This window comes from Festucalex cinctus, chromosome 1 (genome assembly GCF_051991245.1).
Source record: "Festucalex cinctus isolate MCC-2025b chromosome 1, RoL_Fcin_1.0, whole genome shotgun sequence".
NCBI lineage: Eukaryota > Metazoa > Chordata > Actinopteri > Syngnathiformes > Syngnathidae > Festucalex > Festucalex cinctus.
In genome coordinates, this window is record NC_135411.1 from 18,008,684 (window position 1) to 18,032,318 (window position 23,635).

The window sequence follows — 23,635 nt, forward strand, 5'->3', positions numbered from 1 at the left end:
AATTTATTACTTTGAAATTTGATTATAAACAGAATTTTTATAAAATTCCTCATTTCTATTCAAACTTAAAACAGAACAAACACTTTTTTTTTTTTTCTTAAAGCACATTTAAGCTGAATTGTGCATTGCCCTAGTAAGAGTAACTGAACACTTCCCGACTGTCTCCGTCGAGGGTTTCTCTCAGCACATCGAGGTTTACTATCCCTACTCTTGCAAACTGTTCTTCCATGTGTTCAAGTTTGCTTCGATGCATCCAGCCCTGCTTGTTCAATCAAGGTTTCTCTTCGAGCCCATCTAAATCCAACCCTGCTCTGTTGTTACTTTACATTTTTGTACATATAGACTTTCTGTTTCCCAGCTGTCTTTTAAAATTAATTTTGCCCTGGTTTCGTTAACCACTCTAAAATAAAAGCAACAAAACACTCCCTTAAGTTCAATAACAAAGCTGATCAGATAATAAGCACAAAAGAGCCAAAGAAAAAGCTCAACACGTGCTTCTGATGCAGAAGTCGTGAGTTAAGCCTGTCGGTGAACCATCATGTCCTTGTTCTCTTTGTTAAACTCACGGGTGAGTCACACGCTGTCACCATCTCACCTACGATAGCAGGATGGCGGCGCAAACGACGGCATGGTCGAAATGCAGCATTCAAGTGCAAAATTGCCCTTCAGCTTTTTTCCTCCCATCCTAAAAGCCCTTTGCCATTTTCGCTTTCCTCCGCTCCTGGCAAGAACACAGGCGATGTTTTACTCTGTTGGGGGGCAAAAGAAAAAAAAAAAAAAAACATGAAATGAGGGGTGATCACCGCCTCTCAAATCATCACCTTCCCCCATTACCTCCCCATCACATGACGCTGTTCCAAAGGGGAGAAATTCATTGGAACAGGTGGAGCTGTGGACCATATCCCATTAGCGAGCCTGCCAAAGGCCCATTCCTGCAGGAGTAAATCCTGCTCTTCATGCACCATAGGCACAAGCTACTGTACGGAGAGTCAAATATATATAGGCAACCAGCCGCTCCGGCGAATGATGAACATAAAGATCACCACTTTAATTACTTTTCATAAAATCGCCAACTTTCCGTTTGTGCTGTTTTCTGAGAAGCAGTCATTCGCAATGAAAGTCGGCAGCTGAAAAAAAAAAAAAAAAAAGAAGCATCGCGGGCATGTCAAGCCTGTCGCGGGTGCATGTGAAGGGCGGGCTAGCGTCGGACTTGGACTGGGTCGCTTCTTTGCCCCCGGCTTTATGACTCTTCCCACATGGCAACACATAATGGAAACACTCGCATTTCTATACATAGACCAAGACACAATGTCAAAAGCAATGACAACGACGGGTCGTCCTGATTAGATCAACACGTTTCGTTGGGATGAGGGTTGCAGAAAAATGAGGACACGAGACACTCAAACTCAATGTGGAAACTTTCACAAAATAGCGCTGTTATATTCAAGGCTGCATTGGGCATCGATCTGGTGGTCCTGTGTAGTGCAATTAATTAAAAAAAAAATTCCCTCACTTTTTCCCCAAGAGCCCAACCTACAAATCGGAAGGAGCAGCCCATTATTCCATTTACAAAATAAACAGTAAACTGAACAAATCTATTCCCTCCACACCATAACAAGTGATCAACATGGCTGAGAAGTTTTTTTTTTTGTTGTTGTTTTTTTGTATCATATGATCCAAATCCATAATCTTGCTCAACATATTCATAGTACAAATAGGAACAAACCTAAAGTTGTTTGGATTCGACTGCCTAGAGCCAGCTGAGATAGGCTCCAGCGGTCAAGAAAATGGATGGATGTATTCGTGAGGAATTAAGAGATTTTGGTGTCATTCATGTGATTTAGCAAGCCACTAATTGCGGTATGCAAAATGGTGTCTGTGACAATCACTCCGATTGGCTGTTAGGTAGCAAATCCATGACGTAGGAGCTCATCAATGGGAAAGAAAAAGGCACTATCTAGTAACTTCAACTAGGCAAAACCTTTCCTGCTTGTATTATGAGTAGGGATGGGCGAGTACCGATACCAGGTATCTGTATCGGTATTGATACCTGGTGATCTTATACGTCACGTGACCAAATGCAACATGAAAATTGTTGAAGTAAATGGTTATCTATTTTATATTGACACACTAAGTTACTGTTGTATATGTTGATTAAAATGTGGTCCAGTGTGAGCCCTGAAACTCAAGAGCTGAAAATGAGTCCCGGTCCGGCCCTGAGCATGACCATAGACAAGCTGTTGTGCAAATTAGTTCCGTGTTACACACGTTCCATGGTGGTCTCATCGTAAATCAATGATGCCCCTGTGAAATAAAACACAAAGAGTCCGTGGAGCGTACTGTACATCACCATTTTACCAACAATGAACTTGAGTAAATTGATCCGATAATGTGGCCTGTGATCTTGAATGCTGCCATCAAACTAGGCCTCCCGGTAATTAGCCATTTGGCCAACTTGATGTCACAATATGTCTCATTTAAACCCGTCCTCATATGTGTGTTATGTTCTGGAGTTGGATCCCAAAAGCGCAGCCACGAATAAGATTTTAACTCTTTATTCGCATAACATCGAGAGGCGTAGAACAAACTTGACTAGACGAGAAACAACAAGAATGTATCGAGAATCACGAGACGCTAAGCTAACTTGGGCTGTGGATTTGCACAGAGGAACAGAGGTAATAATCCGAAAAAATCCAGTGTTGTTCTGATACCATTTTTTGGCCCCAGATACCGATTCCGATACCCTGCTTTGCAGTATCGGCCGATACCATACCGATATTACGATTTTTTTCCTTCAACATGAAAAAGCTGTCCTGCCATTGGTTCAGAGCATTCAAGGGCCAATAGGATCTTAGATCGGCATGCAGTGAACATGTCACATATCAGTGAATATCGTTCACGAGCTAGACACAAGATGCTGGATCCAAAATCCTATATTAGCGTTGGAATTAATGGTTATCGGCATGTTACTTGTGAGTACGCACCAATACCGATACGACTGTTTTAATGCAGTATCGGTATCGGAACAACACTAACAAAAACACACCCTTCTCAGACAGGCTTTATATAGACAGCAAATCAATCTGATTGGTTGTGGCTAGACATGTGGGTAACAGGACTGACATGGAATTATCTGATTAGCTGTTGACCTGATAAAAGAGATTAAAGATTCTTGACATCACATAGCGTTTTACCAGTTGAAACTAGATGCTGGTTACATCAGTACAAAACAGATACTTGACCTTACGGTCATGACCTAAACATAACCCTGACATGACCCTAGTCACGACAGTAAGCATAACCCTTGCATGACCCGAGTCATGACGTGGGGTCAAAATGCACAACGAGCTGCTGCAATTACAAGAGCTCATTGCTTGAGAGGACAATTAGTAGGGCACCAAGCACATAAAGTTAGGTAGGCTACATACCATGAAGAAAACACTCTCTTATATGCCACCATGCATAATTCGCTCCAATTTGTCCGATTTCTCCCTAAGTTTACATTTATGACTGTTCGAGCATCGTGGCGCGTGCATATAAACGGTATATTTTCGTGAGTGCGACCCCCTGGCTCTCCCTTCCCCGTGTGTTCGCTAATAGAGTTGTTTAGTCACAGATCTGTGTGACAGGTGGCCCTGCTGGCCTCCAGTGTGTGCTCAGTACAAGTGCTCTCCTGGGTGAGGAGCTGTCGCATCCACTTACACCAGGGAACCATTCCTCTGGCCCCTTTTTCTTCAACCGCAACTAACTTCGCCCTGCTTTTCCAAAGCGTGCCACTTTTTTTTTTTTTTTGTCATGTTTTATATTCCCATGTCAACCTCCTCCTCTTTCCCACCGAAAAAAACCCAAAAAACAACATGGCCAACTGTGCGCACAAATGCCCACAAATATCATCACGGCACTTTCAAGCACATCAGAGAGCGGGCTGTGGCAACATTTTAAAAAGTAGCAGTAGCATTTTGGCGTGTCTGATAATACAGTACAGTATGTGTCCGTATTGATGCACCTTTTTGTGTGCTGCAAGTGCTGTCTCAGCAGAGCGTGGGTTGTGTGTGACAATGGAAGCAGGCGCGGGTGGTGCAGGGGGAAGAAAATGTCATTTTTGTTCTGCGTCAACAACATGTCACCAAGAGGGGAAATAGTCCTCCGATGCATGCACTCCAAAACACTTACTGTAGGCTATCAATTATGCAGTTTGAACTTGGGCATACAGGAGTGCGACAGATTACATGATGCAATGCAACAACATGTAGTAATTTGACCGTAAGAGTTACAAATTCACATTGATGGTACACTCGGTGGAAATAAGGAGAATAGCATCTCCGTCATTTCTATGGCAACCTCACATCACATTTTTTTTATATTACTCGATAATATCAGTGAGCCAGTATAAAAAGCTCTTATTTTATCATTACATTGATGTGTGATCTAAAGATGTTTATGTGATGTTATGACAGCAGCGTTTAGAACGTCTGCTTCAACAGTGTGAAGTTCAGGTTTGGATCTCTGGTCCAGCCTTCCTGAGTGGAGTTTACATGTTTTCCCCAGGCTTGTGTGGGTTTTTCTCAGGATAGTCTAGGGGTGTGCTCAAAAAATCGATACGCAATATATCGTTGCGGGCCTCATTACAATACACGTATCGATACGGAAGCGTCAGAATCGATATTGCTCGTTAACTTTAAATAGACAGTTAACGTTTGCCAATGCAGCTTGCATTGTACCTAAAAAATAAAAACCAGCAGCGTCTTTGAAGTTAATTGCCGTCAATTAATGCAAAAATAGCTCACCGGTGATTGGACACTGTGTCTTGCTAAGAAAAATGAAAGCAGAGGAAGAATATCAACATTTATTTACTTATAAACTTAACATGGGACGTGTCTTAATGTACCAATTTTCCTATATTTTGTTTAAAAAACGATATAGAATTTGTTATATGAAAAAAATGCTGTTTCTATTTTCCCAAATATTTCAAATAAGCACATTTTAGCGCTGTCATTTTAATACTTTGATATTTTTGCCTATATATTATTACTATATATATTCATGCCTATTAGTAAATTTTCCCGGCGTGTTTGTGAAAACTGCTCCTTGCTCTGCAGTGCGTCCACATTTAGACCAGGCATGCCGCTAGGTGGTAAACCAGAAGAGCTATGAACAAAAAGATTTTTGTCATCCAGCATAATAAACATATCCTTTAGGTATATATATGACTTTTATTATAAAATGCAAGTAAATAAATAAAATATCGGGATACGTATCGCCTTTAAGATCATGTATTGGGATACATTTGTATCGCGATACATATCATATCGTGACCCCTGTATCGTGATACGCATCGTGAGGTTGGCGGCAATACCCAGCCCTCAAGGATACTACTCCAAATACCGAAAAACATAAATCTTAGGTTCATCATGACTAAACTGTCAATAGATGTGAATGTGTTGCTTGTTTGTCTATATACCAGGGGTGTCTTTTTCATTTGAGGGCCACATACAGAAAACCAGAAGGACGCAAGGGCCACATAATGTTAGGAAGAGAAATTGTGTTTAGTGCTAAAAATGGTTCGAATAATTTATTTGTGCTTTTGCATATTTAGAAAAATGCTACAGTATATAAACCAATTTATTTGTAATATGGCAGTAGGGTTATTATAGTGTTGGAATTTTCATTTTAGTTGGTTTTTATTCGTTTTCATGGTGGTTCTGTTAGTTTTGATTAGTTTAGTTCTTTAAAAAAAAGGCTTAGTTTTAGTTTAGTTTGTTAGTTTCAGTAGTAGTATTAGTTTTGTTTTTGCTTTTTTTTTTAAATGTGTATTACTTGTGCGCAATACTTAAAAAACGCCATGGGAGCGACGTCATCTGAAGGTGCTTTTCTATTGGCTGCTGCTAGATGACGTCACTTCTGTGTGACATACTTTCAAACGTCATTATTCCGGTTTATATCAAAATAAATCTACTAAAAAAAAATCACATTTAAAATCATTCCCAAAAGCTCACGCATTAAATTAATTGCCAAAGACTAAAAGGAAAGACATGTTTGCTAGAATTATAGTTAGTTTTAGTTAGTTTTGTAAATATAAAATGTAGTTTTAGTTAGTTTTCGTTTTTTATAAAGCATTTTCGATTTGATTTGATTTGATTTCGGTAACAATATTGGTTTTTGAATTTTAGTTTCAGTTTTTTCATTAGTTTTAGTGAACTAAAATAACCTTTAATGGCACCTGTTTTTCGATACCCTCCCTTCTTACTTTGACCATCTCCAAACATTTTTGTCTTGTTTATTTTATTTGAACTGAGTCAAATGCCATTTTTAGCATATGTCGCGGGCCACTGAAAAATGGACGGCGGGCCACAAATGGCCACCGGGCCGTACTTTGGACACCACTGGTCTATACAATAAATTATGTAGAGAGTAAAATTTACTCTATACATAATTACTAATTAATAACTATATATATCTTTTTTTTCATGAGATAAGCAAATTCTCTTGTTAAGACTAAATACTTTGAGTAAAATTTACTCTCATTATTTTGCTGTCTTCCAAGTCTTTATTTTGTTCTGTTTAGAGTGGGACCAAATAGACTGCTTAGAGTAAAATTTATTCTACAAAATGTACTGTGTACAGTTGTGCTTGAAGGTTTACATAAGTTAGGGGTACATAAACGTGTGAGCGCACTCCAAAAATATTGAGTTGAGTACTCGTACTGGTATCAGCAGTCTGAAAAAAAGGTGGCATCAAACATCCCCAATTATAAAGAATAAATCTATAAAATTTTAAAATTTATTTCTGAAATACACAAACATATTCAACACCATTCAAAATTAGGGATGTAACGATATGGGCAATATTGTGATATCGTGATATTAAAACTGCCACAATATCGTCCTCGTCATGTTCACAATATTTAAAAGGAACACATCAATTTAAAAAGTCAGGTTGATTTACATTTGTGCATTTCTAGCAGTCTCTGGTGGCTAGTTTATTAGCGCAATTTAATTTTCATTAGGGATGTTTTGGCCTTCTATGTTTAACAGCTATGCCAATGGTCAGGTGAAGGGAACGTAATATGCTTGTGAACCGAGTCAATATGTGGAGGAACTTAATATGCGCGTGTATTAGCAAGTAAGTGCCTCAATATTAAGTCTTATTAGAGATTGTAGGTTGTAGGTTGCATTGCTCTAATTTACAAGAGCACAATCTTGTGGGCTTTTTTTTTTTGTATGAGCTCTTTTTAAATAAAAAAAATTAATATCGCCAACCTCATATCATATCGTGACCTTTATATAGTGATCGCATCGTGATGTTTGGATATCGTTACATCCCTATTCAAAATGTTATGAAATTGGTGTTTAATAAAAGGCTAAATAGTTGCTTGTTTTTATGTGCCCTGTTCTTGATTGGACCAGTTCAGGGTGTGTGCATCTCACCTCACCAAAGTCAGCAGCTAGACACAGACTTCAGCTTAGCCACAACCCTTATGAGAAAATGTGGTATAAGGAAATTAATGGCTGCATTGTTGACAACAATTGAGGATGCATTATTATTTGAATTAATAAACAATTTGACATCCAACATATTTTAATTTATTTCCTCATTTATCTCGTTTTGCCTCATTTACAAACGACCTGGCCCATCTGTTTTAAATAACAGTGAGCGACAGTCTCTTCACACAAGAAACAAAACGTTCTTTGGTAAAAGTGCAGCTTCATATTTTTCCCAATACAATCAAAACAATGCTGATTACCGCATGCTGGTCTTCTGTTCCAACCACCCCATTCATCAAAGCATTGTTTCAGTGCTTGTCTGAGGTTTTGGGCACACCTGCGAGGCCTGTAAGTGCTTCTTCTCTAAAGCGCTATGCTGTGAATGGAGAGATAAGGCTGATTGAAATATGCTCAGCTTTGGAAAGCTGGCAGGGAATTTCATGCGCTGGAATTACATTCAAGAAGCGTGACGTGACGTGCATAAAAAAAAGAGCACGAGTGCCATCAGTCGGTTTGCATTACCCGGGTTGAATTGCTGCAAAGCACACTGGCGCCACACTGTGGCGTCCCTCCGCAGTTGCAGTCATTTTAGGGCTTGATGTTAGGGGGAAAAAAAGGGATTGTGGTAATGCACAATATACATATGCATTATCATACACAAATGGTTTGATTGTCCTCCAGCCTGTAACAATTTTCATGCTGGCAATATTCCACATGCAGTGAAATCATGCCCGTGTCAAAGTCTGACATTTTATAGGCTCCTATAATCATTTAATTGGAGGCACATTTGGGCTGCATCAAATATTGCTGACCTTGCATGTATGCACTCCATACAAAATGTGTGGTTCTTAATAGTGCCATGAACCTTATTTGGGGGACTTAAATATATATCTTACTATAAGATTATGTGGTTTCTGCCAAACAACTAGCCAGTCAATCACAGAGCACAACTCGCCAAACAAGCATTCAGTCACAGTTATACTTAAGAGTCTTTACCGAACCGAAGGTGCAACTTTTTAGAATGTGTGAGAAAGCCAGAGCACCCGGAGAAAACCCACGCAAGCTCAGGAGGCCTGATCCGAGAGTCCAACTTAGCAAACCACCATTCAACTGTGCTGCCTATTTGTTGTTTAATGTGTCATGTTCTGTCTGAGTTGTGCTTTGTTTTGTTTGTCAGCTGAGCCTCACCGTTTCTCTTCATTTTCCCAAGGAAACGCAGGGAGTACGTGAGCGAGAAGGCGCACACCTGGGAGCAATTTTAATCAATTGCGACCACACCAGGATAACATCGGAATCGGATTGTTCCATCTTTTCATTGTTTTCTGTTGTGTATTCTCAGAATGCATACAACACAATGAAGCTTTTGTGAATCACTTGGGCCAATTGTTTCAAAAAAAAAATAGTTTAATTTCTTGACGTATCAGTTACAGTGACCTCTTCTGGTGAAAAACAATACTGCAATGCGTTACATCGAAGCACTTTTTTAGACTCTAAATACACCCAATAAATGACAAAACTATTGTTCTGCACTTTTATTTCTTTCCTTTACCTTAAAAATGCCCGGTACAGTACTAAATGAATGTGAATATTGAGACACAAAACTGTTTTAAGTGAATTGAAAATTACCTTCTTGGCAGTGTTGTTACTGCTTCCTTCTTTTAACTAGCATGGCCGAGATACAAGTTCACTTATTCGCTCCAGAGAAAACAGCCATAGATATAAACAGATTGATACAACATGTTACCCAAAGTACATGCCCACAGTGGCTGTTAAGAGTGATAACGTCTATATTCCATTATATTTGAGGGGACTCGAGTTGCTCAATTACTAACATGGCCGCCACCGTAACGTGCCCATATGGGAAAGTTACCCCCGACAACATTGACGCACACTTTAGTCTGATCTATGAGTCTATTGTAAAGTCTGTTAATCGATTCTATGACAAGAGAGCCGCGCAAATTGGAAACACGTGACCAATCTGTCTGTTGATGGCGCCACAGTGCCATTTCCCATACCATTTACTGGCATTGTAGCAAATTACGGCCAATTCTGGCCTTCTATACTTGGAAAGATACTGCATAACGACGGTTTTATTTTCTCTCCGTTAAATTTGAGGTCCTTGTAATTGAGGTTCCCATGTATTTGCTTTACAAAATGTTTGATGTACACATACTTTAAAGCAAAACATGCACGCAATACATCACAATCACGACTGTCCAAAATAGCCGATACTGTACTTAATGCAAAAATATTCATTAAAAAGTATAAAATCGGAATTGCTAAACATAAATTGACAATTTTTTTTTCAGGTAAGGGTTGAAATGAACCATTTCACAGAATAGCTGGTTGGTTTTCTTAAGTCTTGTGTTGAGTGAACATCATCTTCTATTTCCAAAAAAAAAAAAAAAAAAAATGAACGTGTGTTGTGTTATTGATGACAGTTCTGGGGGAAAATATCATCGTTAAGATTGTGCTTGTGAAACAAAATGACCATTATATGTGAAGGGGAACACACAATATTTTTATTGTGGCACGTTATTTTTTTGACACTTTTTGAATTGAAATGGTTTTATTTTTCCAGAACATTTTCCTAATTTGGAAAATAATCGCTCACAAGAAACAGATGACGCTGGCATGCGTTAAAAGAAAAAGTTTACTGAATCAGATGAGGGTAAAGGGTTACCCAAACCTTCTAATAATAGATATAAATGCGAGGAACAAAACCATTCAGATTTATTATGGAGATTGGTACTATAAGGCTAACAACACTGATGTTCTACCAACCGAGCTATATACTTGTAATCGACAACGCCTACCCCAAAAAGTCATTTAAACAATGAAACAGTTGCTGCTTCTGACATCATGTGATATGGAGCAAACATGGAAGCAGTGATTCTATGGAATTTGAGTTCACAATTTGTTGAATTTGTTTTTGCCCATGTAGCTTTTTTGTTTCTTGCAAAACATTCTGACTTTTTTGTTGACAATCCTCCCTGCTTTACTGCTTCCTCATTAGTCACTCTTTAGTAATCTTGTGAACGATTATTTTCCAAATTAGGAAAATGTTCTGGAAAAATAAAACCATTTAAATTCAAAAAGTGTCAAAAAAATAACGTGCCACAATATAAATATTGTGTGTTCCCCATCACATGTACTTTGCTGCCTATTCACATTTTTCATAGCAAAATGTTTATTACCTGCTTTATATTACCAGCGCTATTAAATATCTATGGGACCAAATAACAATTTGTACCCACACCTCTGCATGTCAGACCTGCTATTAGGATCCCTTCATCATTCACTAAGAAATGCCAAATCATTTAGCATAAAAACCATCAACATATTCCCCAGCAGGAGATAATAGACATAAATTTGTAGATGTTCACTGAACTGAAGGCGCTTTGAAATTACGAGGTGGTTTTTTTGTTTTGTTTTTTTAACTGAAAGGACTATTTTATGTGAATTTTCACAAATGTGAACCTTAGAGGCGCTAAATTTTGGAACCTGTGATTTATTAACAGCGGGATTCACCTGCTAACAATCCAATTTTAGCATTTTCCCCCTTGCAACCATTCAAAAACCCGATTGTTGGATGTCCGAAAGGTTATCCCTTGTTGCCATGCGTATTGAGCATGATTTTCTTCTCTGATCTGCTCGATAAATGGTTGGGGTTAACAAATGTAAACTTGTGGTCAATAATGAGCCACTGACTACGATTGTGAGGCTAAACGAAACGACTGCTGTTGACATACACAAAGAGAGGAACAATTGCTTGTGTTCAGTGTTTGTCTAACGTGTCTCACAAGTCATTCACGACAAAATAACACATTTACAACCGCAGTGTGGTTACCTGTTACACTAACAGTTAACATCCATTTCATTTTTGCCACCTGCTGTAAATGGAAAATGCATCACAGTTGCTCATGGTTATTTTAGTTAGCGAAAACTAACTAACTAAAACTAAAATTCCCAAAACATGTTATTTAACGAAATAATATAAAAATGAAACTGCTTTAAAAAAAAGAAAAGAAAACTAACTGAAACTATATTTTAAGTTTACGAAACTAACAAACTATAAATATAGCAACGATTAATTTTAGTCATTCATTTTAGTCTATGATAATTTAATACATGAGTCTTTGGGTTGATTTTAAATGTGATTTTAAGTAAATTTATTTTGATATTAACCGAAATAAGGACATTTGAAAGTGTTTCACACAGAAGTGACGTCATCTAGCAGCAGCCAATAGAAAAAAGCAGCTTCAGACAACGTCGCTCCTCGGTGACAATTTTGCATGCTTGACTTTCAGCTCCTATGGCTTGGCTCGGCTGCTGTTTCATTTAACTTTAATTTAAATGTATGTAACACGAGGTAAGAAATGTGTTTTTTCACTTTATCATGGTGTTTATTAAATATTGCACACAAGTAAAACACATTTCTTAAAACGAAAACTAAACCTGAAACCAACTAAAACAAAACTAAAAATAAGCATAACTTTTAAGAACTACAACTAATTAAAAAAAAAAAAAAAAAAAAAAAAGAACCGCCCTGAAAACAAACTAAATTAAAAACCAAAATAAAAACTAACGAAAATAGGGTGACCATATTCCCATTTAAAAAAAAAAAAATTCACGAATTTATAAAAACCCCGGACGCCCGAACAGGACGTAAGAAAATGATCTATCCTCCCAAAAGAGGACGTTTGGTCACCCTAAACTAAAATGAAAATTCCAAAATTATAATAACCATGCTCAGGACTCAGTTTGTGAACGTCACGACCAAACTCAGAAAACAGGTGAGCCATGATGGTAGTTACCTTCAGCATTGTGATGTCATTTTCAGTCTACAGCAAGTGGCTGTTCAAGGCAAAATGGCCGCCCCCTGAGATGGATAAAACCAGGTGCATTTTGCTACTTACTTTTCTTCCACAATATTAATCAGAATGTCATGTTTAGACTAATGCATAGAACACATTATTGTAAAGAAAATTGTTTATTTAACTTCCCCTTCAAGATATTCTGAAAAACTGGTCAGACTGTATACTCAAAATGCACCCAGTGGACAAAGAAATGCATTGTGATCAAAATTACAGTTTTTCTTCCATAAATATTTTCTAATGCCGATTCTCTTTTCCTTTCGCCGGGGGATTTGAGGCTGATGCTTCGCAGCATCTGCACTGGGCTCTTGTGGGTTGCAGCCTGACAGCTTGTCTCCACCAAGACTTGGTAATGAGAGAGGCTGTGTTCATTCTGTCTACACGTGTCAGACGCTGTTGGGTTTTTTTTTGGTGCTCGCGCACGCTGCGGTTTTTCTTTAGCTAAGTTTGACGTCGATAGCCAGCAAAAGCAGCAACATCCAAGCGCTTATTTAGGGAGTTAGAAGTTATGTCGAGCTGCCTTTTCGAGGGATCTATTGCGAATAAATAAGTTATATTCCATGTTTCAACATTGCATTAAGCAGACAATAACGTTGCAGTGTTGACTCAGTGGCTGTTCTGTGTTCTAGGCAAAAATAAATCATTCGTCAGAACTTACAAAGAATCAGTACCGCCTAATTTGCTTCAACCTCCCATCATGCTGACACATCCCTGCACTGACCAGACCCACGTGACGCAAGTGTTCCACAGTACATCCACCCAGTATTGCACAATTGTGCAGCGATGCAATCAAACACAAAAAGTAGCTTAGATTTCATAACTTTACTGGCTGGGTTAAAAAAAAAATAGGAAGGTATTTTACAGTAGACTAGACAGCATCAGCACACAAGGATAAGTGTCAGGGTTTTGTGGAGGTTCCGGACCCAAGTGAGGGGGGGCAGAGCAAGGAGGCCGAGGTCATGTCCAAACAAAAGGGATTTATTATTTAGACAAAAAATAAGGTGGTGCACAAGGTGCTGACAGGAAACAACGAAAACAACAAAGTCCTAAATCCAAACAAACTCAAATAGCATGACGAGGAATTGGCAAACCGTGGAAACAACAAAACTCTGAATCGACAATGGACCAGCAAAGACTCAAACAAAAACATGAGAAATGAGAATAAATACACAAGGATGCCAACCTACCACACACTTTGTTCACTACATCACTTTCCTTCAGGACAAAAAAAAGAAAGAAATGAAAGCAAAATTATTAACTCATTCACTCCCAGCCATTTTCACAGAAGCAATCCCGTTCGCTCCCGGCTGTTTTACAGGATTTTGACTGATTTTGCAAGGCCCACAGAATATTGTGTTCTATCGCTATAAAAGCATGGAACCTATCAAAAGAAAGATTAAAGTCTCTTATTTCATCAGGAAAAAAAAGTATGTTTCTATCTGTTTCCGTTTTGCAGCAATTAGCATGAGAAGAGAGCTAAGTTTCATCAGTTTTCACAAATTATTTAAAATTGGAAGTAATTTAGCTTTTTTTTCTAGATGGCCCTGGTTGATCTCCTTTGCTCTGCTGCCACCTGCTGGCCGTTTGTGTAATAACTACCATTTCTGCAACCGTTCTTTGCAGTTGAGAGGCTGCATCAAAGCCTTCTTTATTAAAAAAAAAAAAACACAACAACAACGTATAAATACGTCTTTGGGACACTTAGAACATTAAAAAAACATATTTATACGTTATTGGGAGTAAATGTTAATTGGCTAACACAATACTGAGTTACTTTTCTACAAGTTTTACCTTCTTCACCACATTGAAATTGTGAGTGTGATGATCAATGATCACACAATGTGACCCTGTGATTTCCAACAGTTTCTCAAAATGTCACCATCAGGGGTTTTCGCCCCACCAGCTCATAAACCAAAACAATTTGTTCCCCTACTGAGTGGAAAGTCACTGATGAATCGCTTAAAGTTGATTGGTTGCTGTGAAAGAAAGACATTTATGATCTTTGCCCAATGGGCGGCAGATTGCAACCTGTTTCAGACGTTGCATTTGGACTAGAACGAAAACAAGCGTGTGAGTGAGGTGCACTTTCAGCCGTGAAGCAAGGGGCTTCACAAAAAAATATGACATTAACCAATTAGGAATGTCAATTATTTTATCAAGGACACATCCAAAACCGTCCATCTGTTTTTATATTGCGTCTTACCCTCAATATGGTCACAAGTTAAGATGAACCCTATCACAGCTACACCCTGACTGTTAATCACACAAATAGCAAGATAATTGTTCACACCATCACTGACTCCACGATGACACTTGGAAAAGAAAATGATTAAAAATCCTTTGAAAAGTAGTCCACAACATACAATTGACAGAGTACATTCCTGTTTAAACTGCTCAAACTGCATAACATCTGTCTGCTGAATTTTTTGAAATCCTGTTGCTAATTCCGTTCACGAGCCTGCGGAGTAATATTTGACCTTCTTTGTAGCAGAGCAAGCTATGGAAAATTGCTATCTGGCTGTCACATCTTTTGGAGATTAACACAATAAGGTGAGACACAAGTGAAAGTGGAAAAAAAAAAAAAACGCTGTCTTCGAATAAAATCCGCAGCAGGTGATGATATTGGCGAGAGAACGATGAGCAGGTGAATACTGCGTTATAAGGTCAGCATTATGGCTGGATTTACACTGCACGGTTCAAATGACACAATTCCATTGCTTTGCTATCAAGCGGCACAAATCTGATATTTTCGGAATCTCGCGTCTTCCAATTGTGGATAAAGTTAAAAATCCTCTGCTTGCTGAGTCACTTAGTTGAGAAACATCCAATTTATTTTGAATGTCTATATTACATACGTAATCAATAAAGTAAATACACTTTGAGTTGTGTCTATCATTCAGTCAAACAAAATAATTGCTGAGGGTGGCCAGTGGAGTAATGTGGCGGTTACATAGCCATACAAAAGCTGTAAATGGAAATAAATCAATAAATCAGCATTAGATTGTAATTGGGCACTTAATGATGTAATTTCCCACTATGGATTAAAACCAACCCTGTTAACTCATTTGCTCCACAAAAACTATAAATATGTTCTATGTTAAATGTTTTAAGTGTCCCAAAAACATATTTATACGTTTTTTGTGTTGTTGTTTTTTGTTTTGTTTTGTTTTTTTAATCCTAGAGCATACAGAAGGTTTTGATGCAGCTTCTCAACTACAGCGAAAGGTTTAAGAAATGGTCGTAATTACAAAAACGGCCAGCAGGTGGTATCAGAGTATAAGAGATCAACCAGGGTCATGTTGAAAAAAGCTCAAATAAGATTTGTGAATAATGATAAAACATTGTTATATTCTAATGCTATTTGTTGCAAAATGGAAAGAGATAGAAATATACTTTATTTTCCTGACGAAAAAATCTTTATTTTTTAATCTTCCTCATGTTCTTATAGCAATAGAACACAATATAATCTGTGGACATTGAAAAATCAGTCAAAATCCGGTAAAACCGCTGGTAGTGAAGGGGATTGCTTCAGTGAAAATGGCTGGGAGTGAATGAGTTAACTTGTGCTATTAGACTGACATATAACGATAAAGTTTTGCCCGTATATTTACAGAGCACGAGTTGTGGGGGGTGAGGTTTGCTCGTTTCCTGTAGAATGTGCAGCATCTCTGCATGATTGAATGGGAGTAATGAAGGTTCCACGGAATGTGATCTCTACCCCTCAGCAGAAAACGTTCGGGAGGTCAAGTTGCATTTGTCCAGCGGCACACAACAATCTCAAGGTCTCGACTACTCAGAGCCTTGGAGAGACTCGAATGAATTAAAGTGTGAGCCAAAGTTTCAAATCATTTTAAAATATGTTTGCACAAAGTCCAGGTCAAAAGTTGTTTTGGAAATTAACAATTTTGAGGAGGTATTTGGCATTGGAGACTGATGTTCATTGAACATTTGAAATTGTTTAAAGGGCGAACGTTGAATGAGAATGGTAGTAACTTATAATTATTATTTTATGAAAATGTATTTTGTTATAATAACCGTAATTTGTATTTGCATGAGGCAAAATCATGCCCCACTGTAATTCTTTATCCTTTGAGAGCTTGAGAAACCTGTAAATTGTTTTAAGATGTGAAAACGTGTTCAATTAATATTTCCTCATTCATAACTAGGGATGGGTGAGTACCGATACCAGGTATTGGTATCGGGCCGATACCAGCCTTTTTTTCAAGTACTCGAGTACTCGTGACGCAGATGAGTACAAGCAACCAATGGCAGAGGGGGAAGACGTTTAGTGAGTCCTCCTTGCCTGTAACTGGCGCTCGCTTGCAGCAGTTTTTCACCAAAACTTCACTGGTTTGGAAATACTTCAAAATTGTGAATCTTAAACTAAAAGAGCATTTTTGTGCATTAAGACTATTGAAGAGTGACTGTGCTGGGTTTTTTTTCCCGTCAAACTTAAAGGAAATATATTTGTTTAAAAATATCTTTTAGTGATTTTTTTTTTATTTGTCAAAATGTACTACTAGTATCAGCTGTTGGTATCGGTAAGTACTGAGGGTCTGAGTATCGGTATCGGTCTGGAAAAAAGTGGTATTGAACATCCCTATTCATAACAATGCCTAAAATGTCCTTTGACATCCCTCTTGTGGTGGCTCCGTGGATCAAAGAAAATGCTTAATATGGACCATATTAAACCAGTTATTCTTGTAAACTGATGGTTTTTGATATACTGATAGCATGATGACTCAAACTAACAAGTGAAGCTGATAAAAATCACATCTCACCAACACAATAACTATTTTTTTTTTTCAACAAATAATACCTTTCCTCATTTAAGTCCTTCATGCAACAAAGTCTTTTTATCATTCAAAAGGAGGGCACTGACTTTGGCTCTGTGTCAAAGCCTTTAGCTTGCATAAGAGAGAGAAAAAGCTTGGCACGGTGCGCCGCCAACAAAGACAAGGTCGAACCAAGCATGTCTTGATTACCCAGTTACTAAAGACCATTAGCTTACAGCCGGATTGGCTAACTTTCTTGGGCTGTGTTATATGGAGGATAAAAAATGGCAAAATTAAAAATAAATATAAGTGAAAATAAAAATGGATATAAATAACATAATTCAAAAAATGAAAGTAAATAAATATAATAATAATAATAATAATATATATATATATATATATATATATATATATATATATATATATATATATATATATATATATATATATATATATATATATATATATATATATATATATATAATTATTTTTTTTAGGGGGGGGCATTTTTGGTCCTCCATAGTGTTGGTTATTCTACATTGTTATTTTTGGCAATAGAATGTATTGGGCCTGCATGTTTTCCATTAATCTCTAATAATTGTATATGCTGCCTAATGATGAACAAAAATGTCTCCCTTCCTCAGAGCTACTGCAAATAAGCCAGTACTGTGAGTAGTTGCAAAAGGTTATGCTAATAGCCTTAGGTAGCATAGCATTGTTGGTAACATGCTAATGTCAATAGCATAACTTTGGAGGTTCCACTGTACATCTCTTGGACAGTCATGTACTACCTTTATATAATTGTGCAACAATAGCCATATTACCATAAACACGCATCAGAAACTATTATCCTAAATTACCAAGCCTTAACCAACAAAATGACCTCACTCGAAACTGAACACCATCCTCTGGTTGTCTTAATTAAACGCAAATGCGCTGTATCAACAAACATTAAGCGACTAAACTGCACTTGAAACGCATGCAAATCGGGAGAATTGCGGGCAAAGTATTAATAATTAGTTGAGAAGGGCCTCCCCCTGATGTGCCTCGCAGCTTTACAGCAAGACTGCCTTCATAATGATTTATGTGGTTTGTTAATGTTTACGTGAGTGTGATTTACATATCAATGTAAAATAAAGGCATACGCCTGGTGGCTATACTTGTCTTTGCTAGTTTGACTGCGTGCTAATTGTTCATATGGAACAAGCTGTACAAGAACTAGGTCAAATGTAATGAGGTAAATAAAACTGCTTGTTGTTATTACATCCCTATTGTTTACTGCAGTAAGAGTTTTCATTGTCACTAAAATTATTGTGAAATTTCCTCAAGTATTGGCCATCCCTTTATTACAGTGGACGAGGATGACCCTATTGACCCCCGGAAAAAAAGGACAATTGACCTGCCCTCGAGATTAAATTATACTCAAAATTTACTCAAAGATGTTATGCGTTGTAATTACTTTCACTTCAAAAAAATGCCTTCCTCCACCTGCAGATGAGTGAATAAACTCGGTCAGCTCACCTTGGCTGTGTTATGGAGAGTGAAATTATAGGAGTGGAACAAATTGTAGGGTAAATATTAACATGCATAGAAACCAAGTGGAAGAGTAAAAGTCATTTCTAAGGGTACTACTGATCTTTCAGTGCATTGTACACGAGAAGCGGCCTTCCGTGTGATATTTCAATGCATTTCCAATCACAAATTGATTTCTTTTCATTTCAGTTGTGCCGATGCAAAAACGCAACCGATAAGGCTGGGAGAAGCGCTACATGCACGTTTCAATGGTAAGAATGTGCAGAATGTCAGCTATTCACTTGTATAGCGATGAAAGTTTCCAGGCTAGTTCTATGTGCCCACACGAATCTAAAAGGGCATTTTGATTAATATTGTGTTTGTGGAATATGAATTAAAGGGATAATTTACTTACTTAGACATTTTTTGGCAGTCAAATATGAATATTTTGCCTATAATAAATTTGATATTTTCATTATTTTTCATGTACAATTAATTAGTACCTTTAAAAACACATTTTGCAACATGCTGTCGACTGAAAATGACATCACAAGGGTTCAGGTAACCAATCACAGCTCAGCTTGTGAATGCCACATGACCAAACCTAGGAAACAGGTGAGCTGTGATTGGTTACCTGAGCCCTTGTGATGTCATTTTCAGTCGACAGCAAGTTGCAAAATGTGTTTTTAAAGGTACTAATTGTTCGTGAAAAATAATTAAAGTATCAAATTAATTATAGACAAAATATTAACTTTTTATTGCGTTAATGGGCTAAATAAGTGAAGTATCCCTTTAAGCAGCAAAATCCACCTCTCAGGGGGCAGCCATTTTGCCACTTGCTTTCGACCGAAAATGACATTACAGTTGCTCAGGACTAGGTAACGACCAATCACTGAGATTGCAAATGTCACATGGACAAACTCAGCAAACAGGTGAGTCGTGATTGGTCGATACATATCCGATTTATAGCTACATACAAAAGAGGCCCAGGTCAGATTTGAAAAAAATAATAAATAAAACGAATTGTACTGTTCACACTGCATGAAATTAAAAAAAAAAAAAAAAAATCAGATACATGTCAAATATATTGGACAAACAATAATCTGAATCGAGCTGCAGTGTGAACATAGCATAATGCTACGTTCAAAATGAAATACAAAATGTAGCGTTGCGACAATCAACTCACCAAATATGTCAACTTGCTTGCTTCCCATTCCCCAAGTCTGCTCCTTTTTGGCTTGGTCACGAGTCGGCATTGCTGGCTGTATTGGATACCTCCTGGTCTAGACTGAAATGAGATGCGGCTGTGGAGCAGCATGTGGCTCTTTAGTCTCTCTCCTGCAACACATCTCTTAAAAAAAAGAAGTAAAAAAGTAGAAATTAATATTTTTTTTACATATGTATTTTCAGTTTTAGATAAAATCCATCCATTTTCTTAACCGCTTGTTCCTCACAAGGGTCACGGAGGTGCTGGAGCCTATCCCAGCTGGCTTCGGGCAGTAGACGGGGTACATCCTGAACTGGTTGCCAGCCAATTGCAGTAGATAAAATATTATTTGAATTAATTATCAATTTAGATTAAAATAATAAATAATTAAATATTCAAAACATGCCCAAATTTATAAGTTGCCAAAAAAGAGAGACTAAGGGTAGATGAAAAGTTTTTTTTTTTTTAAAGTCCAATAAAGTGACCATAAAATGTCCAAAAACGAAGAAGAAAAAACACAAAACTACCATTTTATGCACACAAAATTGCAAAAAAAAAGAAAACGTTCAAAAAGGAACCATAAAATGTCCAAAAACAAAAGGCAGAAAATTATGATACAATTTACACAAAATTGCAAAAACAAAAAGGAAGAAAATTATTTTTTCAAGGCAGAAAAGAAAATGTTCAAAAAGTAACTATAAAATGCACAAAAACAAAAGAAGAAATCCCATAATAAGTGCATAAAATTGCCAAAAATGTCAGAAAGTTTACAGAAAGAAATGTCGAAAAAAAAAATGTTTGAAAAAAAAGTGGAAAGGAAGGTGGAAGGTAGAAGAAAATGAATCTCAAGCACTGGGATGCTGCATATCTTCTCTGATGGCGCAGCTCTAAGCTCTTGGGCCCTCAGTACATTAGACAAAAAATAACGCAGTGTTTTGGTCATCGCAATGTTCAAAGGTTTTGCGACGCTAGACAGATTTCTGGTTATTTATTTGGCCTAAAATGGCCTTTGTCAAGAAAGGTTGCTGACCCCTTTTGTAGACACATTCATATTCACACCTATGTATGATTAGTCTTCATTGAAGACTCTTCAATGAACCTAAAAGGCATGTTTTTGGAATGACAGGAGGATGGACAAACCAGAGGAGACCCACACATAATTATTAAAAAAACATATTCTTTTCTAACAAGTTAGGTATACAGTATAGCTATTCATGTTCCAAACATTCCAGCATAATGGTGCCTCTAATAATGAGCGTGCACTGTTCACTGTCAAGCTGCCCTTCAGCTGCACGTTACCTCGGAATTTTGGTGAACTGGAGTTGTCTGACCAAAACAAATGATTCCGCCACATAGCTGTAAAGGAAAACACACGATACGTTTTATTATCATGTTCCATTGTGTAAGTGAAGTATGACAATCAATTTCACGACTAAAACGAAGTAAACATAACCCAAGTTTTCTATTTCTTTGGTGGAAGAACATTATTTCACCACAAACATTCCACATCGAACCTACTAAGCAATGTTAATGTTCAATCATCTTTTTGGTTTCAAAAATAGCTTCGAGACGGATGAAAGATTGCGCAAACTGACGCATGTAAACACACCGGTGCGAGTAAAATAAAACACGCCCTAAGTATTAAAAAAAACGTTTAGCTAGCGTCACAGACCCGCGTGTTTTATATGAGCTCACTTATCGACTAAATCAGAGCGTTTATGAGGACACATTTGTCCACGAAATGGTGGTCGTTATCGCCGACACAAAGATGACTTCATATGCTAACGTAACCACGCATAGACCTTTAGCACATCAGGCTAGCGAATCAGAACAGTTGCTGTGCCGTTAAAATTGTGTTATAGTTTTACTTTGGGTGTAAAAAAAATAAAAACTTTTGAAGGACACACAAATTTAAATAGAAGCGTCTACACACCTGCAGGTAGAGCATAGAAGAACGCTGTGAGTATGATTAGTTCAATGACACTGTGGAATTTTATCAACGCTAAAACACTATAAATACCTACACATTACACGCTCGATACACATCGCCCAATCAAGTGCATACCTTTTAGTGGTCACATTTTAAGCCTATGTTGATCCTTCCTAACTTGACTCATGTTTTATCAGTCCAATAGTGGTTATTTTCAACAAAAGCATTTCTGAATTCCAACTCTCAAACAGTAGAATAACGCACCAGAGGTTCTTCTTCAAAAGACTCATGATTTTACCAAGAAAAAAAATGATGTAAGTACAGTAAAGTTTACATAACATGAGCATATAATCGTATTTCCCTAAATGATTGATTTGCTTCCATTCAGTCCAGCGGTCCTCAAAAATTTGACAACAGTACCACAAAAAAAAAAAAAAAAAAAAAACTCTTGACGTACCACCATCATGACCAACATAAAAAACAGCAGAACAGAAGGGAAGGCCCACGTATTCACGATTCATCCAAAATAAGCCAGAGGTTTTACACCTAAAAATTACATTTTATGTTATTCTAAATGACTGACAAGCATGCTGTGAACATTAATGCTTAAAATTGTACAAAGTGATTCAATTGAAATGTATTACATGTAAATGTTAAATAAATGGTACTCAAACGCTTCTTAGATTAAGATTAAACACAAATGTATTGTATTGTGAAAAGTAAAAATATAACTGCCACAGTGATTCTTTTGCTTGTCAATAGAAGGAGCCCATGCACCACTAGTAGTACTACCCGTACAACATGAGAATCACTATTGAAGTATTTTGCAAAGGTTATGTTCCATCCAAGCATTTGCAGAGTTTTTCACAAGCAGAAACTGCCCTACACTCTTAAAGCTTAATGGCCGGACAGCACACAAACCTCTTGACATGCTGATGAGCCTCTTTGACTCAACTTGCAGTCACACAGTGTTACTGTAAAAATCCCTGACTCCTCCCAACTTGTTGCAGGCATTATAACTTCTGAGAGGTGATGCCAGGCGTGCAATCCCAGGATACCATTGGTGGTTCGAATGACAGAGCGGCCATCAGGTCCACACAGCCTCCTCCCGGGTATGTACTGCACGACCATGTTTTACTGCATTTGACAGAACTGTTATGAACTGAAAGCACATTATCAAACTACTTTAACAAATACTGTATGAGAAATTATTGATGTGTTGTATTGTTGCATGTTATGATTCATCATTGATTCACCAGTGTATATTGCTCTGATGACACAAAAATAAAAGTAGCTTTCTGAAACCTCTAAAAGACCATTTTAGTGAAATTGATATTAAAAATGCTTTAAAGACCTTAATCAAACAAAAATATTGGCCATAACTGCATTTCAATGAACCTTTTGATGGTAAAATTATGTTTCCTTCATCAGTTGCATACATATTGTATTGCATCTAAAGCGGGGTACGCACAAACTATAATTGTGCAGAATTTGACCCGTTCCAGTTAAGGCCAGATTAACTGAAAGACCTCTTGGGGTGGGCATAGAAGAGAAGCAGCAAGCAGCAGCAGCAGCATAAGACCGTCTTGACTTCAAGGCAAAGCAAGCCCGAATTTTTAAACCTAATGGGAGATGATTAGTTCCTGTTCAACTGAGACAGCCACACTGCCTCCTAGTGGACAGAGGAGGGGCAGGCCTTTTCACACTTGAACGTTTCAAACTTGCGTGTGAATATCTTAAAAACGTTGTCCTTTTGTCTCAAAAATAAATTTGCGTGCCCACTGATCCACAAACACACATCCAACAACTCACCAGTAGAATTCAATACAGTATTTACAAATTATGATCAA

At 37.5% G+C, this 23,635-nt stretch overlaps 1 protein-coding gene and 1 long non-coding RNA gene across 3 annotated transcripts in view; one reads left to right on the forward strand and one right to left on the reverse strand.

Annotated features, from left to right (window-relative positions):
* Window positions 1-21,835, reverse strand: LOC144018091 (uncharacterized). 2 transcript variants are annotated; one of them, XR_013283334.1, is made up of 4 exons: window positions 21,789-21,835; window positions 21,155-21,211; window positions 19,835-19,999; window positions 1-749 (listed from the first exon to the last, which is right to left on the reverse strand). It is a non-coding gene; the product is annotated as an uncharacterized LOC144018091 (long non-coding RNA). The 2 variants fall into 2 exon arrangements; XR_013283333.1 differs by lacking the exon at window positions 21,789-21,835 and adding an exon at window positions 21,374-21,470.
* Window positions 21,518-23,635, forward strand: part of aqp4 (aquaporin 4) — a 10,312-nt gene continuing 8,194 nt past the window's right edge. Inside the window, exons 1-2 of the mRNA XM_077520225.1 lie at window positions 21,518-21,814; window positions 22,796-22,897. Coding sequence (XP_077376351.1) covers window positions 22,818-22,897 — 80 coding nt within the window. The 5' untranslated portion in view covers window positions 21,518-21,814; window positions 22,796-22,817. The remainder of the gene's footprint in view (window positions 21,815-22,795; window positions 22,898-23,635) is intronic.